Source organism: Monodelphis domestica, chromosome 5 (assembly GCF_027887165.1).
Source record: "Monodelphis domestica isolate mMonDom1 chromosome 5, mMonDom1.pri, whole genome shotgun sequence".
Classification (NCBI taxonomy): domain Eukaryota; kingdom Metazoa; phylum Chordata; class Mammalia; order Didelphimorphia; family Didelphidae; genus Monodelphis; species Monodelphis domestica.
Window position 1 is genome coordinate 208198805 of NC_077231.1, and position 23766 is coordinate 208222570.

The window sequence follows — 23766 nt, forward strand, 5'->3', positions numbered from 1 at the left end:
TCCAACTATTCTTATATTGTCTGTCCTTGATCTATTTTTCAGGCCAGTTATTTTTGTGTAAGATATTTCATTTTTTCTTTATTAGTTTGTTCTTTTGATTTTGTTTTATTATTACTTATTACCTTGGGAAATTGTTAGGTTTCTTTTGTCCAATTCTAGTTCTTGATATATCATTTTCTTCAAGAGTTTCTGGATCTCTTTTTCCATTTGGCTTATCCTTATGTCATCATTTTCTTGATTTCCTTGCATTGCTCCTTTTTTTTCTAGTTTTCCTCTCATTTGGTTTTTCAGGTCTGTTTAAACTCTTCAAAAAGTTCTTTTTGAGCTTATGGCCATTTATAAGATTTCTTTGCTGTTTTTGAAGTAGGTGTTTTTACTTCACTGTCCTCTGAAGTCAAGGTCTTCTCTGTCCCCACAATAACTATCAGTAGTTGAATTCTTTATCCTTTGCTCCCTCATTAAAATTTTTTTTTCATTTTATCAGCCAGGCCAATAGACTTAATTATTATTCCTAGTGTATTGGAATATGTTACCTCAAGTTTCAGGATTTTTTTGTGTATTTATTTTCTCTCAGGTCCTATTTAGATATTCTAGTTTTTTATAATCCAGAGTTGTATGTGCTCTCAAACCCCAGTCTATAATTGACCTCAGATATTCCAACCAGAGCCCACAGACAGTTCTGCCACTGCCCTCAGCAACCACACTCAGCAGTAGGTGTTTTATCCTCATTCCTCTTCTCCTACTGCCACAGTCTGGGATAGAGCAGGTGTCTATTCTGCATTCCTCATATCCCCCCCCCCAATTTCCTTGTTTTTTTTTTTTTTTGTGTTGAGGTCTGAGTTTCTGCCCTTAGAAACTGCCTCCAGTAGACTCTGCGGTCACTTCTTCAGTTCCCAGCCGTGGGCCAGTGGGGGTCTCCAGAGTCAAGGCTGTAGCAGACACAGTTATTCCCTGGGCCCTCTTAATGTAGATTCCAATGGTATCCTCCTGGAGGCTAGCTCTAGGGCTCCGCTAACAAGGTGAGATTGCCAGGGCTGCCCCCAAGGGCCATCTTGGTGATCTCACTGTTTGCTCTGTGCTTGCCCTCAGGGCCTTTGGTAGTGAGACTGAAGCCTGGGAAGTTGGAAACCTCCCTCCCTCGTTGTTCCTGGCTGTTCAGTCTCAGTCCCAACTCCTGTCTGTCTTTGCCACTTTTAGCATTGTTTCTGTGGAGTTACTTTTGGCTGGTTGTGAGGGATATCAGGAGCGTGAGGAAGCATCACACCCTACTCCATCATCTTCCCACAATGCATCTTACGTATTGCTCTTTGCAATTTGGTCATCTTTTTCGTTAATAATTTGGATGCCGCCTAGAAAGCATAGGAATAGCAGGGTCGTTCCTAAAAACAATAAACAGTATATATCTAAAACCATCAGCTAATATCATCTGCAATGGGGATAAACTAGACGAATTCCCAATAAGATCAGGAGTGAAACAAGGATGCCCATTATCACCTCTATTATTTGACATTGTACTAGAAACACTAGCAGTAGCAATTAGAGAAGAAAAAGAAATTGAAGGCATCAAAATAGGCAAGGAGAAGACTAAGTTATCACTCTTTGCAGATGACATGATGGTCTACTTAAAGAATCCTAGAAATTCAACCAAAAAGCTAATTGAAATAATCAACAACTTTAGCAAAGTTGCAGGATACAAAATAAACCCACCTAAGTTATCAGCTTTTCTATATATTTCCAACACAGCTCAGCAGCAAAAACTAGAAAGAGAAATCCCATTCAAAATTACCTTAGACAAAATAAAATACCTAGGAATCTATCTCCTGAAACAAACACAGGAACTATATGAACACAACTACAAAACACTCACCACACAACTAAAACTAGACTTGAACAATTGGAAGAACATTAACTGCTCATGGATAGGACGAGCCAATATAATAAAAATGACCATCAGAAGGGAAGCAACAAATTGGGAAACAATCTTCATAAAAACCTCCGACAAAGGTTTAATTACTCAAATTTACAAAGAACTAAATCAATTGTACAAAAAATCAAGCCATTCTCCAATTGATAAATGGGCAAGGGACATGAACAGGCAGTTCTCAGCCAAAGAAATCAAAACTATTAATAAGCACATGAAGAAGTGTTCTACATCTCTTATAATCAGAGAGATGCAAATCAAAACAACTCTGAGGTGTCACCTCACACCTAGCAGATTGGCTAACATGACAGCTATGGAAAGTAATGAATGCTGGAGGGGATGTGGCAAAGTAGGGACATTAATTCAATGCTGGTGGAGTTGTGAACTGATCCAGCCATTCTGGAGGGCAATTTGGAACTATGCCCAAAGGGCGCTAAAAGACTGTCTGCCCTTTGATCCAGCCATAGCACTGCTGGGTTTGTACCCTAAAGAGATAATAAGGAAAAAGACTTGTACAAGAATATTCATAGCTGCACTCTTTGTGGTGGCAAAAAATTGGAAAATGAGGGGATGCCCTTCAACTGGGGAATGGCTGAACGAATCGTGGTATATGTTGGTGATGGAATACTATTGTGCTCAAAGGAATAATAAAGTAGAGGAATTCCATAGAGACTGGAACATCCTTGAGGAATTGATGCAGAGTGAAAGGAGCAGAACCAAGAAAACATTATACACAGAGACTGATACACTGTGGTACAATCGAAGTTGATGGACTTCTCCATTAGTGGCAATGCAATGTCCCTGAACAATCTTCAGGGATCTAAAAAACACTATCCACAAGCAGAGGATAAACTGTGGGAGTAAAAACACCGAGGAAAAACAACTGCTTGACTACAGGGGTGGAGGGGATAAGACTGAGGAGAGACTCAAAATGAACACTCTAATGCAAATATCAACAACAGGGAAATGGGTTCAAGTCAAGAACACATGTGATACCCAGTGGACTCGTGCGTCGGCTATGGGAGAGGTGGGGGGCGGTGGGGGGAGGAAAAGAAAATGATTTTTGTTTCCAATGAATAATGTTTGGAAATGACCAAATAATATAATGTTTATTTAAAAAAATAATAATACTTTGGATGCCATTCCTAATGCAAACACCAGCAACATGGAAATAGATTTTGATCAAGGATACATGTAATACCCAGTGAAATTGTGCGCCAGCTAAAGGAAGAGTGGGGCAGGGGAGGGAGGGAAAAAATATGATTCTTGTAACCAAGAAATAATGTTATAAATGGACTAAATAAATTAATTTAAATTTTAAAAATATATAATCTTTGTAAAAAAATAATAATTTGGATGCCATGCCATTCAGCACATATATGATTAGTATTCTTATTGGTTCATTTTATATGCTGTCTTTAAGGATAATGTAATTTTCTTCTTTATCTCCTTTAATTATATCTATTTTTACTATCACATTGTCTAGTGTCATTATTGTTATCACTGATTTTTTTAATTCACCTGAAGCTTAATAGCTTTTTGCTCTAGTTCCTTATTTGAATTATGTAAACCTTATGTTTCAAGTGTTTGTTTGTTTTTATTGGAAACAATATATTATCTGATTCTGCTTTCTAATCTTTTCTGGCCACTTAAGCTATTTTTTATAACATTTTTATGGATTTCTCTTTGGAGATTTCTTTCAGGAATTATTTCAGTGGATTCTTCTTATTTTCATTTTCTCCTCTGGTCCTAATAAATCCATGTAGTTTTCACTTATCTCTTGAAAAATGGAATTCAGGCATTTAGTAGTCAGAATTCTTAGGTAACCCAGTGATTATTAGATATCTCTTTCTGACCTGTTTTCTAGGATAGTTGTTGTTTTTTTAATAGGAAATAGCTTATTTGGGAGGATTTTCTTAAGCTTTTGATTTTATTTTAATAGTTTTTGTTGTCTTGTAGGGTCCCTAATTTCAATTTCGCCCATTCTAATTTCCAAAAAGTTTAATTTATAGACTTGTTCAGATGTGAGCTGCCTGGGCTGCCTTGGGTATTAAGCCAGGCCTCAGCTGTGTGAACACTGGTCTGGCTAGTCTCCTGCTAAGGGGCTAGGCCACTTGCCCACTAGGCTTTCCTATTACCTTAACTTATCTCTGTTTAGAATTTCCATGTCTTTAGAGCTTAAGTCTTCTTGTTTGGTCCTCTACTGGATAGTGTAGTTTATATCTATTTCTCTTTGATTTTCTTTTCATTGTTCCTCCTGTTTTATTTTTGGAACTTTACTGGTATGTTTGATGCAGGATCTGGATTCTTCTGGGTTCTAATATGTTGTCATCTTAGTCAAAAGTATGGACCTGGGATTTTACTCCCACAGGGAAACTCCCAATAGGAAACCCCACCCTAGCAATGAAGATCAGCACCTGCTCTGGAGAGGCAGTGGGGATACATAGCAAGCTCCAGCAGGACTGGGGAGGAGAGAAAGAGGTTGATTTACATTTGGGAAAGAGGCAAAGTGCTTTCTGGGGTTTTGAGCTAATTCTAATCATAAAAATCATCTTTCCAAACACTGATATTAATAGAATCTGCTCACCCCACAGCAAAGCATAGTCTGGACATTAGGTATATTTCATCTTGTTGTTTCCTACTCCAGGGCTTGAGGCAACCAGAACATTGTCAACGAGAACAAATTAATATCATCTAAAGTTTTAAAAAAATTCTCACAACAACCACATGAGATAAACAACAGGAATATTTCCTCCTTTTAGCTGATGAGGAAACTTGGGCAGAGAGAGGGTGACTTGAATAAGGCTCTAAAACTAACAACTTCTGAAACTTGGATTCAAGTCAGTTCTTTCTTCCATCAATACTCATGCTTTTTCTATGGTACCACTAACTTCTACTGACCCTAATTTGTCCCCCAGCTGCTTCTCAACAAGGGCCGCTATTTTTTTCATCTCCCTTTCCTCTTTTCTCTTTTGCTTCACTAAGATAGTCACTATTTTGATTCTAGTAAAAACCAGATTTTGCCACTGACCCTGCAAGGATTACTTCTAGTCCTCATAAAATGTCTTTAGCTTAGCATAACCCCCAAAGAGAAGGCAGAGTCTTTTTTTAAGGTAGCAAATCAAAGAATCCCTTCTTCTGGGAAAAACAAAAAAGACCTAAAAGATGCAGCACAGGCATTGCCAGTTCAATTCCTACCTAGAAGCCTAAACTTGGATCAAAGTTTCCCATCAGAAAGAAAAATACTCCTGTGGCTCTCTGCTATGAAAAGTGTCCCTCCTCCCACCCGAGACCAGCCAGTCCCTTCTGTTGCTTTTATTTTGAAATGTGACATCCTAAAACTGAAACAGCTGAAGACAATGGACCCGGGGCTTGGAACGTTTACAGCACTTTGCTCTGACTTCCTTCACGTGACCACGGCAATGTATTTAACACAGAAACCTCATGAGTGCTTTTGGAAACCATGCAAGAAGTTGTTTACTAAGTTTGCTTCTGAGAAGTCGGCAGCGACGAAGAAATAACAGTTAAAGAAATGAAAGTGAAATCACCAGTTTGCATCGGACGTCACACGAGGAGCCTAGGAGAGTTCCGAGGGTTATTTATTCCCATCCCCAGGAAAGGGGAGGAAAGCTTGAGCTGCCTGACCCAGAGCAGGGGCCCAGGCATTCGAGAGAGCGCTCACTGAACGAGACCTCGGCTTCCTCGACTTCGTGCTCTGGGCATTTTCTAGCTGGTTCAGCACCATGAATTCCATGATGTAAGTAGCCACCCACCAAACTTTCTCGGATATCAGCCCATCTCTCCAAAAGGCGAGCTCACTTTTCCAGCAGCTGCTGATTGCGGGTTGGCGGGGGAAGTTGGGAGTCAATTCAGCAATCTGTTGTTTTATGTATCTGTGAACATTCCTTCTTCTTTCCTCTGTTTTGCTGAACTTTTCTGCTTCCCCTCCCCCCATCTCTACCCTTCCTAAGATCACTACTTTTTGGTCTCTCACTTCATATTTAGAATATATGATGGGGGGGAAAAGTAATCAGAAATGAGGATTTAATTGGTCTCTTCTCAAAAAGTGACAGCTTTGGTACTGGTTGCATTTTTGTAAGAAATGAGGAAAAGGAATCTCTTAACTTGCATCTGCTCAAGTAGAGATAAGAGGCCACGGAGGGAGATGGCCTTCTATTCATCTGAAGAAGTACATTGTGATCCAAGAATCTGAGTTCAGCCCGATTTGTTTTGGTGTGCATGAAATTCATCCAAGTGCTGACATTTCTGTTGTTAAGCATGTAGGGCTCTTCTGGTGGGTCTTTCCTTTTTCCCTTTATAGAAGTTAATTTTTTGAGAGTCAGTTGATTCCTTATAACTAGCATGCAAGTCAGATCTGTATTTTAACATAAACTTAGTTTATCCAATAACTTTTCTCACCCTTTTGTTAAGGAATTCACTGGGAAGAGAAGAAAATATATTGCAGTGATTAAAATGGGTACACTTCCACATGCACACAGATTTGTATGTACGCAACATAAGTGTGCATTATTTTACATATTTCTACTGGGAGTGTTCCTGTCTTTTGCATGAATAGTCAAATGGATGCATATGTGTATACTAAAGTGAAGGAATTTTTCACTTTGTGGCCCACCTTCTCTGTCTGTAGCAATATGTTTCCTCAGACAGCAGATACAGTCTCCCACCAAAGACATAACTGAAGCCTTTCCAGAGTGGTAGATCCTGCCAGAGTTCACACTCCAGCGTTTGAGTGTGCAAAGGATTGAATAAAGTGATCAAACTGAATGGTATGTTTAGGTAAACATGTGTGGACATTTGTAATGATTACATGCAGTTGTTAAAACAATTAATTAAAACATGAAAATTTTAAATTAAAAAAGCCTGAATGGTATGAATGTCAAAGGAGAAGAGACTCATGATGATGATGATGATGGTACCAGAGATGGGTTCTGGATGTCAAACTCCAGAGCAAGAAATGTGGTGGCTTTCCCTGCCTTGGTTGGAAGGTGAGTAGCTTAGAGGGAAAACGCCATTAAAGAAGCAACATCCAGAAACAGGGAGAGGAAAACCAGATTTCAATGCCAAGAGAAGGTAATGGTCTAAGTGGAAGTTTTTCTGCTAGTACAAAAAGAAATTTAAAGGGGTCTTTGCAAAAGATCCAGTAGAAGGGACAGATAAAAGCTGATAGTTCCCATGGACACTTAGGGTTGCTCTAAAAAGCTGGAGAATTTGGAGAGGGAGAAGGGGGCAAGGTTTTATTTGACATGGTAGATGGCAGGTACATAGTACATGTTTCTTAATTGCTTGTTGGTAATTGGTAGGTCCAAATGATGAGGATCAGGAGAGCACAAGATGGGGATTTGGTAGTTTTGCAGGGGGAATTGCAGGGGGAAATTGGTAGGCTAAATCAATCCCAAGGTTCTAGTGGAAATGCTAGTGGGATGAAGCCCTCAAAGAACTCCTCTGCAAGATGGAACCTGCTTGGGTGTTTGTGGATGAAGTGGGTCCCAAAGGCTGAAGGACATTCTTATGACTCCCATCCTTTTTTAATTAGTGCACTTTCTAGCCTCTCCTTAAACTTCTCTTTTGAACAGTTCTAGATTAGAATGATGCCTTCATGACAAGAATTTTGGAATGTTAGCCTATTATCTTTTACAGAGTAGGTGTGAAATAAATAAATGTATATTGGTCCCTGGACTTTGTTCTAGATTTTAATTTTACTTCATTTGTACATTCTTTGCCTCCCCCTCTCAGAATCACTCCCTCATTGCAATGCTCAACTCCAGAATTACTTCCCATTCAAGGCTTTTCCTGATGCCACCCCCTATCATTCCCCTCTTCTCTATCACGATTTTGTATTTACTTTGGATGTATCTGGCATTGGAGGGTGGAAATGATGTTGTTTTCCCCAACTAAATATAAGTTACTAAAGAGCTCTTTTTCTGTTTGTGTTTTTTTGTTCCTGGTCTAAAAGCATGTGGCATTTTGTAGGCTTAAATACTTTCTGGTTGGTTAATTTATACAAATGAACTCCAGTTTATCAATGTTCCTCTTAAGTTATATCAGCCAGAACTCAAAACTATACTTTAGAGTACATGGGAATTACACTTCTCTTTCTCTCTGTCTCTCTCCCTCTCATGTATGTGCATGTATATGTGTAAATAGAAAATAGAAACTAAGATTGCATTTGCATTTTGGGCAACCATATCACACGAGTGACTTACACTGAGATCAGACTCAACTAAAACTCTATGCCTTTTTTTTTACATAAAATTGCTTTCTAACTACTTTTCCTGAATCCTCTGCCTCTGCGATTTTTAAAAAATGTTAACATTCATGTATTACATTCATGTCTGTTCAGTTCCATCTTGTTAGGTTCCTGTTGAGGTCTATTTTGGTTCATAATTCAGTCATCCAGTGAATTAGCTATTCTCCTCAGTTGTGTGTCATCCAGGTATCTGATAAGCGTGCCACATATGTCTTTGACCAAGTTGTGATTAAAAAAAAAAATTCAGCAGATCCCGTGGAAGGCCACCAAAAAGCTTCTTGCAGTTTGACGTTACTGGTCTGTTAACTCTTTAGGTAATCTTTAAACTCCCTCTTACCTTTCCACCTTATTCTGACAAGAATTGCAGAATGACACAGTTGAAAGAAATCTCAGAAACCATCTAGAGCAGCTCTTACACAAAACATGAATACCACCTACATGTAATAAGTGGTCTTGCCATCTCCACTTGAGCAGATGGAAAGTTTTTGTTAGTAATAATAGTTTAAAAGTTTTTCCAAATATAATGGTGAGGTTGAAATGATGATGCTCCATTTTAGCCTTGAAATCTTAGATACGTCAATTATAATATGCTTTATAGTAAATGCAAGATATCCTTTAACCTGGAAGCTAGTTAGAAAGTGGAGTCATTTCAGAAACCGGAGAAATCCTGCAGAATCGCTGAACTCCCTGAGACGGAAACACAGTTAGCTATTGGTCTGATTCTTCAACAACATGAAAGCACTTTAAAAATTTAAAGACTTCACATCCACCATCCCCTCCCCACCCCCTGTTCAGCCTCCTTCCCCCATCTTCTCTAGGCCACATCCTGTTATTTAAACTGATTTTTGCCTGGCATAATTTCAGAGATCTACAGCATCTTGATCACCTTATCAAATCCCCGCTAGCTAAAATGTGCTACCCAGAACAGGACACAACCCTCCAGATACAGCCTGACCAAGAAAGAGACAATAAACAGATTTATCGCTTTTCTTGACTGTGGACATTGCACTGCTATTACCGTAACCTCTAACATCATGTGCTTTTTCATTTCCACATCACATTGCTGAGTCATATGGAGCATGCAGCTCACTAAAAAAAACCCATGTTCCTTGTTTTTTCATGTGAGCTCTAGAAGAAAACCAAGAGGCCTAGGAGCACCATTACCATGCAGCAATGCAAATGTTGGGACACTGACACTTGTTTACCTTTCTGGCATGCTAAAGATCTTTTCAGACCTACATGAAATTATGAAATGAAATGAGAACCAAGAGAACCTAGACAGAGCAACATTTATATGTAGCAACAGAAGTATTGTTTGAAGAATGATTTGTATATATATCATATCCACCTCTGGTGAAAAAACCAGCAAAAAGAAATAAGAAAGACATAGTTTTATATATACATATATCTTTTTGTCATATGATGTGTTCTCTGGTGCAGAGAGGTGAGGGAGGTCAGAAACCTGGAATTAATTCAATAAACACATTTTTTTAAAAATCAATATGGGGGCAGCTGGGTAGCTCAGTGGATTGAGAGCCAGGCCTAAAGATGGGAGGTCCTAGGTTCAAATCTAGTCTCAGACACTTCCCAGCTGTGTGACCCTGGGCAAGTCACTTGACCCCCATGCCTAGCCCTTACCACTCTTCTGCCTTGGAGTCAATATTGACTCCAAGACGAAAGGCAAAGGGTTTAAAAAAAAATAAGTAAATAAATATGGTGGGACAGGTAGGTGACTCAATGGAGAGAGTGCCAGGCCTAGAGATGGGAGACCCTAGGTCCAAATCTGGCCTCAGATACTCCTTAGCTATATGAACCTGGGCAAGTCTCTTAACCCCAAATTACCGAGAGAGAGAGAGAGAGAGAGAGAGAGAGAGAGAGAGAGAGAGAGAGAGAGAGAGAGAGAGAGAGAGAGAGAGAGAGCGAGCTTTGTTTTAAATTAGTATAGTATAGTGAATAAAGTTGCATCAGGGTCAAGACACCCTGAGATCAAGTTCTACTGACTATGGGACCCTGGGCAATAGAAACTTAGCATATACAGAACAGAGACCTATTCTGTATTTTTTTTTATTTATACCATAAAACACAACTAATGCTAATGTCTAGAAGCAGGGACTATGTCTTCTCCTTCTAGTACAATATTCTGTTACCTTGGGTATCTGCCAATCAATGTCAACCAGCTGCTTCCAAGACAATAAACAAATTGACTAGAACATTGAAAAGCTGAGGAAAAGGGCAAACAGAATTTGTATTTAAGTGTAAGTAAATCACCTAAAATTCAAAACTTAAGTCTGCAGTTATGGAACCGATATCCTGTCTTTTGCCTAACTAGGAACCATGGCGATTTCAGTCTCTTGTTAGAGCTGCAAGAGTGGAGCAGCAAGTCCAGATCTATTACAATCAGGGTTACCTGTTTCTGTAATAATACCGTTCTTTGGAAAATGAACAGCAAGCCACTTGGATTGGTGTTTGTGTCAAAGGAAATGTGAGCCATTTCCTTTCTTTCTCCCAAACCACTAGACTGACCTGATGAGTATGCTATTGTGGTCACATGATTTTAGCTTAGACTAAAACTAACAAGAAATGGCTTCTTCTTCTTGGACAAGCAAAAATCCAGCCCTACCAAATTCATTTTGTCTTTTCTTATTTTGTTCATCTTGCTTCCTCTCTTCCCTGATTTTTCATGCCTTCCTACTATGCACACAAATTGCTCAGCTCTGGTTCATTCCCTTTACCAGTGTATTCTTGCTCCATGAATCACCAGATAATTTGATTTGGTTAACCATACTGAGGCTCTAAAGGACTTTAAAGGGACAGCTAGGTAGCTCAATAGAGTGCCAAGCCTGGAGTTGGGAGGACCTGTGTTCAAATGCAACCTCAGGCACTTCCTAACTAGGTGACCCTGAGAGTGTCACTTAACCCCAATAGCCTTAGCCCTTATGGCTCTTCTGCCTTGGAACTGATACCTAGTCTAAAACAGAAGGTATGGGTTAAAAAAAAAAGGAAGAAAGAAAGAAACAAAAGAGAAAGAGACAGAGAGGAAGGGAGGGAAGGAAGGAAGGAAGGAAGGAAGGAAGGAAGGAAGGAAGGAAGGAAGGAAGAAAGGAAGGAAGGAAGGAAGGAAGGAAGGAAGGAAGGAAGGAAGGAAGGAAGGAAGGAAGGAAGGAAGGAAGGAAGGAAGGAAGGAAGGAAGGAAGGAAGGAAGGAAAGAAGGAAGGAAACCTGCATTGAGAGAAGGTCCTTCTCACTGTGAGCCACCTAAGCAGATGAAATCACTGACTATAATAGTATCTCAGATTTGCATAATGCTTTATAGTTACAGAGAAGTTTACATGTGTGGTATCATTTGATAGCAATTCTGTAATGAAGGCAGAGCAGAGAGTTTTACTCAGGCTTCAGAATATGTGTGATTTCAAAGTCATGGGTACTTTCTCCAGTGACATAGATAGCAATCCTTCCATGTCTTAATAACTGGTTTCATAATAACAATAGCTAGCAATATGTAGAGCTTTAAGGTTTGCAGATCGCTTTATAAATATCATCTCAGTTTATCCTTGCAACAACCCTATTCTTAGCCCCATTTTACAGATGAGGAAACTGAGACAGAGGTTTGACACTTGCCCAGAGCCACACAGGTAGTTCAGTGTCTGAAGTATGATTTCTTCTGGAATCTAGCCCCAGTGCTTTATTATGCCACCTAGATGCCATCTAGCTATTTCATGAACTACTGTAGCAAAAAGATTTTATCACTAAAAGCTAACCTTCTGGTGGCAAGCCTCTTCAAGCTTAATTTGGTTGATTCCTGGATGACAGACATTTAGTCCATTTTGGATTACTGAAACTCTAGGAGAAGATGGGGATGGGTCTAAAGGAGTTCTAATGGAAGTCCATGGATCAGTTTGTACAATCCTGGGGCAAGTGGGTGGTGAGGAGGGAATGCCATGTGATTCCCCCATTAGAGATTAGCAAGTAGTCTTTTTATGCTGTTAATTTACTGGATTGTTATATCCTTTGGGTCCTCGATGGCCTAGACCCATGACAGCAAGCCTATGGCACACATGCCAAAAGGGGCTCACAGAGCCCGCTCTCTGTGGGCACACCTGCAGTCATTTTTTTTTTAAAACTAGAAAGCCAGAGGAACTTGGGGAGGTGCTATTCTCTCTCCCTCTCCATGTACCTGAGGACATTCCTTCTTCACCCACCCTTCTGCCCAGCAGCCTGTTGGAAGCACTTCTACCCTTCTGTCTGGGGTAGGGTGAGGAAGAGTAAGGTGTGGGTGGGGTGCCAGGGTGCAGCACCTGGTCTGGGGTGGGGCACAGGGCATAGTATGTTTGGGGAGGGGGGCAGGGCCCAGCACTCCATCTCTAAAAGGTTTGCCATCCCTGGCCTAGACCCTGAAAACAGTTGAAATTGCTTTATGTCCTGCACCCAGTTCCTATTTTAGAAAAGTTTAGGAGGTTATAAAGATCAGAAAAAAGTGTCTAGTCTTCTGTCTTGCTAATTACATTGATAGATAGACTCTCAAATAATTGATGTATTTTGTAGTTATTTTAAATATAATTTTTTCTATCCCTTCCTGTTGGGTTTTATTAATAATACACAAAATGCTGATTATTTCTGTGGATTAATGTTATATCCTGTAATTTTTGCTGAAGTTATTTTCTCAACTGATTTGTGGTTGAATTGTGAGGGTTCTCTAAATAGACCATCAAATTATCTGAAAGAAAAAAAAAAGCTATAGTTTCATTCTTGAGTTGTGTCTTAAAGGATGAAAGGAACTCTATGACACAGAGTTAAGAGACGGCCAGTGCAAAAGCCAATGGGAAGCCGATGCCCTGTGTGAGAGAAGTCCAGTTGGACTAGATTCCTTGCCCTAATGAAGCATTAGACTTGAAGTTAAGAGAAAGAGGTTGGAGTAAGATGTTGTTTTTTACAAATATGTAAACTGAGTTTCAGAGAACTTATGTGACTTGCCAAGGGAGCATAAGTATAACTGATGGAGCTGGGTCTAAAAGCAGTTCTGATTTCCAGTCCAGGGTTCATAGTGCCTTAATGTGGAATGACAGAATCCAAGTTCTATTTTCATGCTATTGAACGAGAGGAGGTCATGGAATGGCAGCTGATGGCACCCTGATAAAGTACCTCTGTTCTACAGAATCCTCTACATACATGTGTATCCCCCCCACATCATAGCATCTTAGCCAGAAATCCAGGGTGATGTTCTATCCAGGAGTAGTTCTGAGGATGGCACCGTTATCCTGGTAAAAGAGGGGTCTCCTCCCACTCTCCCAGCGGACCTCTTTTGTGTTATTTCAGTGGTACCAATTTTTAAAGAATATTCCCAAATGATCTCCACATGTCCTTTGCCTTCCATGTCATGGCTAGGTTAATGGCATGCTTTTTAGTTCCCTCTTTGTGACTTGCTCCCCATCAGTTCCATCAGAATCTGTTCTTCCCTTTCACCTGGTTTAGCATCAAATGATTTGAGCCAGAACAAAAGAGCAGGTCATGGTTCTCCATCCACCCAGCTCACTGGCCTAACTTTATTATGCATATCTATTGGCAGCACAACTACTATTGGTTTGGCCAGTGAAAAATTCTTACTGTCTCCCGGCAAAAATAAGGGTTTGTGAAGTGTTTATTGTATGCCAGGCCCTGCTTACGACACTGGGAGGATATTAAAGAGGTTGAAGTTTTACCATCTTAAAGGCCTTTGTAATCTTGAGGAATCAGACATGCACAACTGGAGGCCAGGCACAGTTTTTATTCTAAGAACCACCCTTTCTTTGGGGGAAGCTTTCCTGATTCAGGCTGCGCTTCAGGTTCTCCATATTCAAGGGCACAGCAAGGGAAACAACTCTCCCCAAAGCTCTACAATTTTGTTTTGGCTCGCTTTCAGTTTCTAATTTAAAGCTCCCCCAAAGCGTCAGCTGGGAAGTCCGGAAGCAGAAGACAAAGGCAGGAGCAAAAGCTGGCTAGCTCCGGTCTTCTGGTGATTGATTTTTCCTGCTGGAGAATTACAGGCTGTCTCTAAGGGCCAACTGGAAGAAGGATCCTGGGATCTTAGACTTAGGGCCAGAAGGGTCCTGAGAGGCCACCCATCTAACCCCTCCTTTTAGGTGAGGAAATGATGGCCAGGGAAGTGATTTGCCTAACGTCACTCAACTAGTAAAAGCCAGGGAGAGTGACGCAGTTTGCTAGGGGCTGATGCTAAGTCTAAACAAGACTTACAAAGCCACTTTAAGCGGGGCTTGAAGTCAGACAAATAAAGAAATGCTAAACTGAAGGTGGAGGAGTGAGACAGGCTGTGGTAGGTTCCTTCCCAGGAAAAAAAACAAAAGAATGGCCTTCTCTTTCACTCTTTGTTCCCACTTCTAGGTTTTTGACTTCCAGAGTCTGGCTCTGGGGCTGAAAAGTCCCCCCCAAATCTTCCAGATTTGCAGAGTGAAAACACAGCCTCAGAGGCATTCCTGCAGGCAATTGTCTTTCATGAATATGTAGCAGGCTCCTGCTAGGACTTGTGCTGCTGTTACCTGAAATGCTGGGAGCCACATTTCTTTACATCTCATCCTCCTGAGCCCTTAGTTATCATTAACATCTTTCCAGGCCCCATATTTGTGTCCAGTATGGGCACAGACTCCCAGGCTCCCTTATGCCCAAACTCCCTGACTCTCGGACTCCGGGAGACTTGTCTCCAGCCTCATCTCCAGATCAAGGCCGGTGTCCAGGGACAAAATCAGCCAGGGCCCTAATTAGGCCTTCTGGCTCATTGAATGCCAAGCAAGAACAGAGCCCACCCCCCTAGGATAGGAGCCGAGGCCTACAAATACCTTTCTGGATACTTCCAGAGTCATTTGAAGAACTTCCCATTTACTGCGTTTACAGCTTCTCTCCTGCCTGGCCTTCCAATTACAGGCTGTCTTGACAAATTTCAAAATCTCTCCGAGCCACTTCCGTTCCCTGACTCTCCTGGAAATGGACTCCCCATCTTCTTCCACATCAGTATTTCTACAAAGTCTACCCTTCCCACACCTGGCAAAAAGGGGGCAAAGTGAATAAGAAGGAACTTAAATCTTGTAGAAGGTAGTCAGTCACCTACTTTGCCAAACGACCTCTTCACAACTTCCAGAGAATTGCTGATTAAAATGATCTTGAGACACGGATCTTTCGGTAAGAACAAATGTATTGATTGTATCAGGCCCGCATCATAACCGATAAAGTGGCCTAGGTCTCCATGGCTCTCTCAGGACCAGGGATGGCCAGAGCTGGGTCAGGCAGCCTAATACATAGATTTCTAGGCCAAGCCCCTCCCCTGACCATCCCAAGACATCTTTAATTGGGGATAGCTAATCAAGAGATAGTCCATCAATCCATCCACCCCTCCCCCTCTCCACAGGTGGACGGGTCATATATGCTGGAAAATAACCCTTGTCTCCTTCATCTGTTCATTATCATGTAGTAGCCTACAGAAAGACAAGTGTGAGCTAACTCTGATTTTCAATCATGATTAATCTGATTTAAAATGTTAAATATTAAGCAAAGCGGGAAAAGAAAATGGGGGAATGTTCTTGCCACCATCAAAAAAGTCACTCTGCACAGGGCATAAGTCAACAAAGTATTCTCTAACGATGGAGAGGACCCCTCAGACAATAGCTGTATAACACCTGTATTTGCCTCAGTTTCCTCATCTATAAAACTGGGATACCAATAGCACTAAACTCCTTGGGCTGTTGTGAGAATCAATTGAGATAATAATTGTAAAGCACCTGGCACATAATTTTTAGTATTGTTGTTATTGCTGGAAGAGAGAAGGGAAGCAAATGAAAAGATGCTGCAAAGGTAGAACAGACAAGCCTCAGGAACAGATTGAACACGGGAAGAATGAAAGAGAGAAAGGGCGACGCACAGACTGCGAGCCAGGGGGACCTGAAGGATGGTGGTGCCCTCCACGGGGACAGCGAAGTGGGGAGGGGGCTAGGGTTCAGGGGGAAAGAGAACAAGTTTAGTTTGGGACATGCAGAGTTAAAGTTGTCTACTGGACATCCAATGGGAGATGTCTGAGATTCAGAACTAGAGGTCAGCAGAAATTAGGGCTGGATAAGAGTCATCAGCGTAGAGATGATGACTGATTCCGTGGGGTGATCCGATCACCAAGTGAAGGAGTGTAGCGAGAGAAGAGAGTACCTAGTGGGACACCCACTCTTAGTGGCCATGGCCTCGATAAAAATCCAGCAAAGGAGCCCAAGAAGGGACAGTCGCAGAGGCAGAAGAAGCAGGGTCCCAAAAACCGGAGAGAAGAGAGTATCCAGGAGGAGAGGGTGATCTACAGTGTTTCCAGGTCAAGAGGGACAACACAGAGGGCAGCAAGAAAGAAGCTTGAGAAAAGGCTGTTGGATCTAACAACTGAGCCAGCTCAAACCCTTGTCTAGAGTTGCCCTTTAAACTATAATTACTTCTTAAGTAGAGGAGTGAAATTACCCTTTTTTTATGGCATGGCCTGGAGTCTCATACCATACTAGGTATGCATCACAGAGAGCTTCAATCATTCCAGGAAGCAGCTGTTTATATTATCCCAAATGGAAAGACTAACCAGTTTATTATAAGATTCAATATGTTAGGATAGAAAAAGTAGTGGACTTAAATTCATACAAATGCAGGTTGAAGTCCTTATGACATTATTATTTGGCCTTCGATGAGTCAACTGACCTCTCTGAGCCTTAGTTCCTTTACCTGTAAAATAGAAATATTGCTAATTCCTAATTAAGAAGACTTCATTTCTAATTAAGGAATGCCAAGTTTTACCTGTTCCTTTGTTTTTTAACCCTTACCTTCCATCTTGGAGTCAATACTGTGTATTGGCTCCAAGGCAGAAGAGCGGTAAGGGCTAGGCAATGGGGGTCAAGCGACTTGCCCAGGGAAGTGTCTGAGGCCAGATTTGAACCTAGGATCTCCCATCTCTAGGCTTGACTCTTGCCTATTCCTTTGGACCTTTGGTGCCTTCTTGGTCTTCCTTAAATCACACCTTAAAGCCTGCCTGCCACCCAGTCTGACGAGTCATGAGGCTGATCCTAATCCCAGATGCTTTTGACAATCGTTGTCCATGGATGGTCCAGCTAATAGCTTGTCTTGTGTCTGGAAAACTGGGACTTGTGTGTATTTCAGGGGGAGAGAGCAGGTGCATGTAGACAGCAGGTGAAAGGGGAAGCATTCACTGGTGTTGCTATTTATTTCAGGTCCTTAGGAAAGTTACTGCTCAGGAAGATTGGAGAAAGGGGCAAGATGGAGATGACGGCCCTTAAGTCCAAAGGCTGCCGGCTGTTCTTGGCCCCGAGCATCGCTCTCCTCCATACTGCGGTGTTTTCCCTGCTGCTCTATGCCCTGCTCTGGAAGTCAGGCAACCTCATTGACCTACCCACCAAGAAAATTGGCTTCTACAACTTCTGCCTGTGGAACGAGAGTTCAAATTCTCTCCTGTGTCATCAGTTCCCCGAGCTGGAGAAGCTAGGGGTATCCCAGAGTGGCCTTGCCCTAGCGAGGCTGGGCGTCTATGGGGCCCTGGTCCTCATCCTGTTTGCCTCGCTATCTCTTCTGCTGGTCCACTGCCCTGGGAATGAGGATAAGTGGAAGCTGGTGGTGGTGTTGCTGGGGGCTTCTGCAATCCTGCTGCTCCTCGGACTTCTGCTCTTCCTCTCCTACATCTGTCGGTGGATCCAACCCTCAGAGCTGGGTGCTGAGTTTCTTGCCCTGGTTGGGGCCGAAGTCATGTTACTACTTCTGCTTCTTACTGTCATCAGACACGCCTTTGATGATTTAGGAGAGAGACAGGCCTTCAAGGCCCCAGGATCATTTCCAAGGATCAGTGAAGATGAGGAAATCTAGGAAGAGTAAAATTAGATGAACTCTTCTCCATACCTATCTCTTGGGTCTTTCCCTCCTTCCACAAAATAAGTATGAGAAGGCCTATTTTGTTGTTTTTCAGGCAGGTGACAGCATTTGGGGTTTTCTCAGAAGAGAAATATGTTCCTTTTACAGATGAGGAAATAGAGGCAAACAGGAGGAGAGTGCCTTACCCAGGGTCACACAGCTAATAGGTGTCTGAGACCAGATTTGACTTAGGAAGATGAGTCTTCTTGACTTCAGGCCTGACACCCTATCCACTGTCCCGTCTAGCTGCCCACAGAAAGACCTTGGATTGGTGGGGTAATAAAGGCACCTGGAGAATGGAATTCATTCTAACTCTCTTTTAGAAACTGGGTTCCTCAGACTCTGAGGTGCTGTCAAGATGTAGATCTGTAGCCCAAGAAATATCGTGTATCTCTTTCTAGACACAATGTCTACTCCGTCTGTTTTCTGATTCCAGCCCTGCCACGGGAGAAAGTACAATTTGTGTTTCTCCTATCTCTGGCTATTCCTTTAGTGTCCTCATCCTATCCCCCTTCTTCCTCCTCCTGCTGTCTCACTATGGACATTTCCTAAGCTTACGTCCCTAGCCCTGTGATCTTTTCCCTCTCCTCTGCCTTAGACAACCCATCTACAATCAGATTTTCAACCAGCACATACTCTAGGAAGATCCCCAAAACAACAGTTATTTCTTCCTGGGTCTTTTCTATAAATCACATTTCTGTAGGTTAAGGCTTTGAGGTACTTTTTATATCTTTCTTTAAGAAACAAATTCTCTGGGAAGAGAAAAGACTTTGAGGAGCTGGAGACATACAGATGTTTCCCTTTCAATGAAACTGAGGTCTCTCAGTTTAGCTCAGACGTCTGACCCTCAGTGGGAGAAAACTCGGTCACTCTATGGCTTTTCTGGTATATTTTAATTTGTGTAACTTCAGATATATACATATATATATATTTTGGTTTGTGCTTGCTCACTATCTGCGAGGGTCTTTTGTAAAACTAGCATTTGGTAGAAGACTTATAGATATAAATTGGGAGTACCCTCCCATTTGAAGAGCTAGTGGCCAGAAAAGTTTCTTGAACCTAAAAATTGTGTTGTCACAATATTTAGGAGATCAAATAAATGGACTTGTGTGTTTAAGAGAGAATTGGAGACAGAGAGACAGAGCATAATCCAATATAAGCCATACTTCAGAGATATTGCAGGCTGGTTTCCTAACCAGACTATCACAACAAAGTGAGTCGGGAATTTTTGTTTTCCAAGTGCTTATAAAAATATGTTTACATCATACTATATTCTATTAAGTGTACATGTTAAGTATCATGTGTAAAAATGTATAAACTTTAATATAAAAATACTTTATTGCTAAAAGAATGCCAACTAGCATCCGGGCCTTCAGTAAATTGTAATCTTTTTGCTGATGGAGGGTCTTGCCTTGATGTTGATGGCTGCTGGCTGATCAGGGTGGTAGTTGCTGAAGGTTGGGGGGGCTGTGGTAGTGTTTTAAAGTAAAAAGACAATAAATTTATCAAATAAATTGACTCTTCCTTTTACTTGAACATCTGGAAACCATCATAGGGTTATTATTTGGCCTAATTTCAATATTGTTGTGTCTCAGGGAATAGGGAGGCTCAATGAGAGGGAGAGAAATGTAGGAACAGCAAAGCAATCAGAACACACACAACATTTACCAATTAAGTTCACCATCTTATAGGAGGGCAGTTTGTGACCCCCCCCCCAAAAAAAACAAAAAATAGCATCAAAATCATTTATCTTTTTTTATTATTGTGTTTTATACACACACCCCAGATATAATGAAAAAGTCTGAAATAACGCAAGAATTACCAAAATGGGACACAGACATGATATGCTATTGGAAAAATGGCCCAGTAGACTTGCTTGACTACTGGGTTGTCACAAACTTTCAATTTGCCAAAAAGGCTCTATCTTCTAAGCACAATAAAACAAGAGATGGGTATACTCCAGAGCACGAATTTAGGGTTAACCCCTCCAGGCAGGAATCCAAGTCTCGATTAAAGAGGTGGGCTGGATTCTAGAGACACCGGCCCTGCCTCCCTGCTGGCTGCACTTATACAATCCAACTGGATATACAGAATCTACACAGGCTACACATGCCCTTACATATTAGATCCACATGTGATAGGTCAGATTAAAATCTCTCTGTTGTTATCCTTCCTGTTTATCACCTTAGCCTGGTTAACAGAAAGTTCCTCCAAATTATGTCCTAGGGAAAATTCATTGCCAAGGAGGGAAATTGGGTCCAGAGAACTGATTTGACCAAGGTTGGTTGTCCAGGTAAGGAGGGGTTCGGGCTAGCCCCCTGCCGGGCCACATAATTCATTATAATTCACTTTGACATAGCACTTTTAAAGCTTACATAGCATTTTTCTCATAAAAACTGTGAGGCAGTGTATGATCTCAGCCTTATACATGAAGAAACTGGCATAAAAAGTTGCTTGCTCATGATCACACAGCAAGTAAGAGATGACAGTAAAATGATAACTTGGGAAATGGAATGCCTGACTGAATTTCTCAATCTGTCTCCGTCTGGCCTTGTTTTTGAAGGTGAGCTGGCCACTCCTCATAGGATCACACAGCCACAGGTTATTAAAGCTAGAAGGAGGCTAGGAAATCTTCTAGTCAAATTTGCCAATTTTTACAGGCAAGGAAACTAAGGCCCAGAGAAGTGACTGGCCCAAGGTCACACAGGCAGATCAACATCTCTTTCCTTCTTTTCCCACACCCCACACCCTACCCCTATGGTTATTAGTCTGGTTAGGATTGGAATTGGGAACTGATAGGCTGTGTGACTTCATCTCCAGCACCGTGGGGCTTTGTGAGTGAAATGTGTTCCTAATCTAATCACATTCTTCTTATAGGAATATGTGTGCATATGTGTCAGACTGGGGCCACCATTTAAAAATATTATGCATTTATCAAAATTTAAAGAATTTGAACCATTCTGGAGGGCAATTTGGAACTATGCCCAAAGGGCGCTAAAAGACTGTCTGCTCTTTGATCCAGCCATAGCACTGCTGGGTTTGTACCACAAAGGGATAATAAGGAAAAAGAATATTCATAGCTGCACTCTTTTTAGTGGCAAAAAATTGAAAATGAGGGGATGCCCTTCCATTGGGAAGTGGCTAAACAAATTGTGTTATATGATGGTGATGGAATACTATTGTGCTCAAAGGAATAATGAACTGGAGGAATTCCATGTGAACTGGAACGACCTCCAGGAATTGATGCAGAGAGAGAGGAGCAGAACCAGGAGAACATTGTACACAGAGACTGATACACTGTGGTACAATTGAATGTGATGGACTTCTCTACCAGCAGCAATGCAATGATCCTGAACACCTGGGAGGGATTTATGAGAAAGAACACTATCCGCATTCAGAGGAAAAACTGTGGGAGTAGAAACACAGAAGAAAAACAACCGCTTGATTACATGGGTCGAAGGGATATGATTGGGGATATAGACTCTAAATGAACATCCTAATGCAAATATCAACAGCATGGAAAATAGGTTCTGATCAAGGACACACGTAATACCCAGTGGAATTGCGCATCGGCTATGGGAAGGGTGGAGGTAGGGGAGGGAAAGAAATAATATGATTCTTGTAATTAAGGAATAATGTTCCAAATTGACTAAATTAATTTAAATTTTAAAAAAATTAAAGGATTTGCACAAAGTAGATGTGCCCATTCTCCATCCTATTCTCTCGGGGTTATCATCCTTTTGTCTCCACTGTTGGTTGATGTCTTTATTTTGGCACTAGGTATAAAATTCTCATTAAGGTGAGACGTGAGAGCTCCCATGTCCCTTGGACTGCACACTGTTGATGGTTCCTTAGAGTTCAGAAATCTGGCCACACCCTTGGGGATTAGCCTTGAAGGTGAGCCTAGAGGTCACATGAGTAAGCAGCAGGAAGGCTATTTTGAGACTGCAGCTCAGGTCCTGGGAGGGGTGCCTTGAACATCAGCATGGTCCATCCACAGACACACAGAAATGGCAACTGCAAAATAGTGACAAGTTCCTGGAACAAACCAGGCATTATAGGAATTCAGCCAGAAGCAGGGAAGAAGTAGAGGAAGAGCTGGAGAGCTGCAAGCGGGTAGAAGAGTTTTGGGACCAAGTAGGAGTTAAAACCAAGGAACAGAGGGCCACCACATGGAGTAACAAACCCAGGTCTTGCCTTTTATTGGGACTGTCAGTTTATGGGGCCTGTGAAGGTCTGGGAACAGTAGAGATGAGTTATTGACTCCCAGGTACGTTTTGCAAGCTGGAGCAGGGAAGGAAATGGTGCAAGAGAAATGCTAAGTCGGGAGGATCATGTAGGTCCTTGGGAAGTAAGGCTGCCACAATAAGTAGAAGCGGGTTGCCTGACTCTCCAGCAACCCTGATTTCTTTCTCTGGCTCTAGCTGGGGTGGTATTATTAAGTCTGGACTACCGTGTCATCCCTGGGATACTGAAGGAGAAAAAGGTTTTGAATGTTTATGCATCTTTTTCATTATTTTGATTGGATTAAAGACTATCCCATATTTGATATTTTGTTAGCCGGAATATTTACATGGGAGTTGAGAGCCCACTTTTTATGTTGTAGAGACCTAAATATGAGTCTAGTTTGATGTTCAACTCAGAAACTCAAGAACAAAATGAGTCAAAATCATATTCCTATGAGAAAACTCATAGGGAGAGGAGAATAAACCATGGTATGACTAATGAGAAGTCTTCAAGATTAATTCCAACCTATATAAAACTACATTTTCTCTTAAGGAAGGTTTACCTAGTGGGAAGCAGATTTCAGGCTTCCATAATGCTCTATTGTTTAATGCTCAAAATCCTAGAAGTTGCTAACTGGAGCGCCCAAGTGAGCCCCAGATCCCTTCCCAAAGTATTTGTAATAACAACCTATACTCTATCAGTCCTGATTGTATCCTATGTATCTTCTCTACTTTACCTTTTACATCCTTGTCCATTCTATTTCCAACAACTAATTTCCAATCATTTGTAATTGGGAACTGTCAGCCATCCAAGTATCAATCAAAGACCACCATCCATATTCTTGTGGCCCACCAAAATAAAGTATGAATCCCTTCTACATCCATGACAAGGGCTTCCACAGTCTTTTTTTTTTCTTTAAATACCCTTACCTTTTGTCTTGGAATTAACACTAAGGATTAGTTCCAAGGTAGAAGAATGATAAGAGGTAGGCAGTTGGGGTTAAATGACTTGCCCAGGGTCACACAACTAGGAAACAACTGAGGCCAGATTTGAACCCACAATCGCATGTGGCCTGAAATATCTAGCTGCATCTCCACATTGTCTCTTGCACATATTCCCTTTTCTTCATTACAAGATTCATCTGACTGTAGCTCTGTTCCCTGAATTTCTCAAATCTGACTAGTTTCCAAAATAATTTTCTAACACATAGGTCTGACTATGGCACTCCCAAGCTAGTGACTCCCCATTTCCTTTAGAAAAATATACAAATTCCTTACCTGATATTTAGGGATCTCCATACCTGGTTGACATGATTAAGACCTTGGGAAAATCTTTATTATTAGGGATAACTCTGTTGGATGATGGAGAGATACAAAGAAAAATCTAAGTATAATCTAACCATAAAGATAAATACACATAAATCTAAATA

The 23766-nt window shown here is 41.3% G+C and overlaps 1 protein-coding gene across 6 annotated transcripts in view; it reads left to right on the forward strand.

Annotated features, from left to right (window-relative positions):
• AGBL3 (AGBL carboxypeptidase 3) overlaps nucleotides 1-19624 on the forward strand; it is a 176378-nt gene extending 156754 nt beyond the window's left edge. For 4 of the 6 annotated variants that reach the window (XM_007504352.3, XM_056799722.1, XM_056799723.1 and 1 more), the window contains one exon: nucleotides 17420-19624. In XM_007504352.3, the coding sequence (XP_007504414.2) occupies nucleotides 17420-18065 (646 nt within the window). In that variant the 3' untranslated portion in view covers nucleotides 18066-19624. The remainder of the gene's footprint in view (nucleotides 1-17419) is intronic. The other 2 variants (XM_007504356.3, XM_056799720.1) reach the window with 2 other exon arrangements.
• Nucleotides 19625-23766: the final 4142 nt, after the last annotated feature.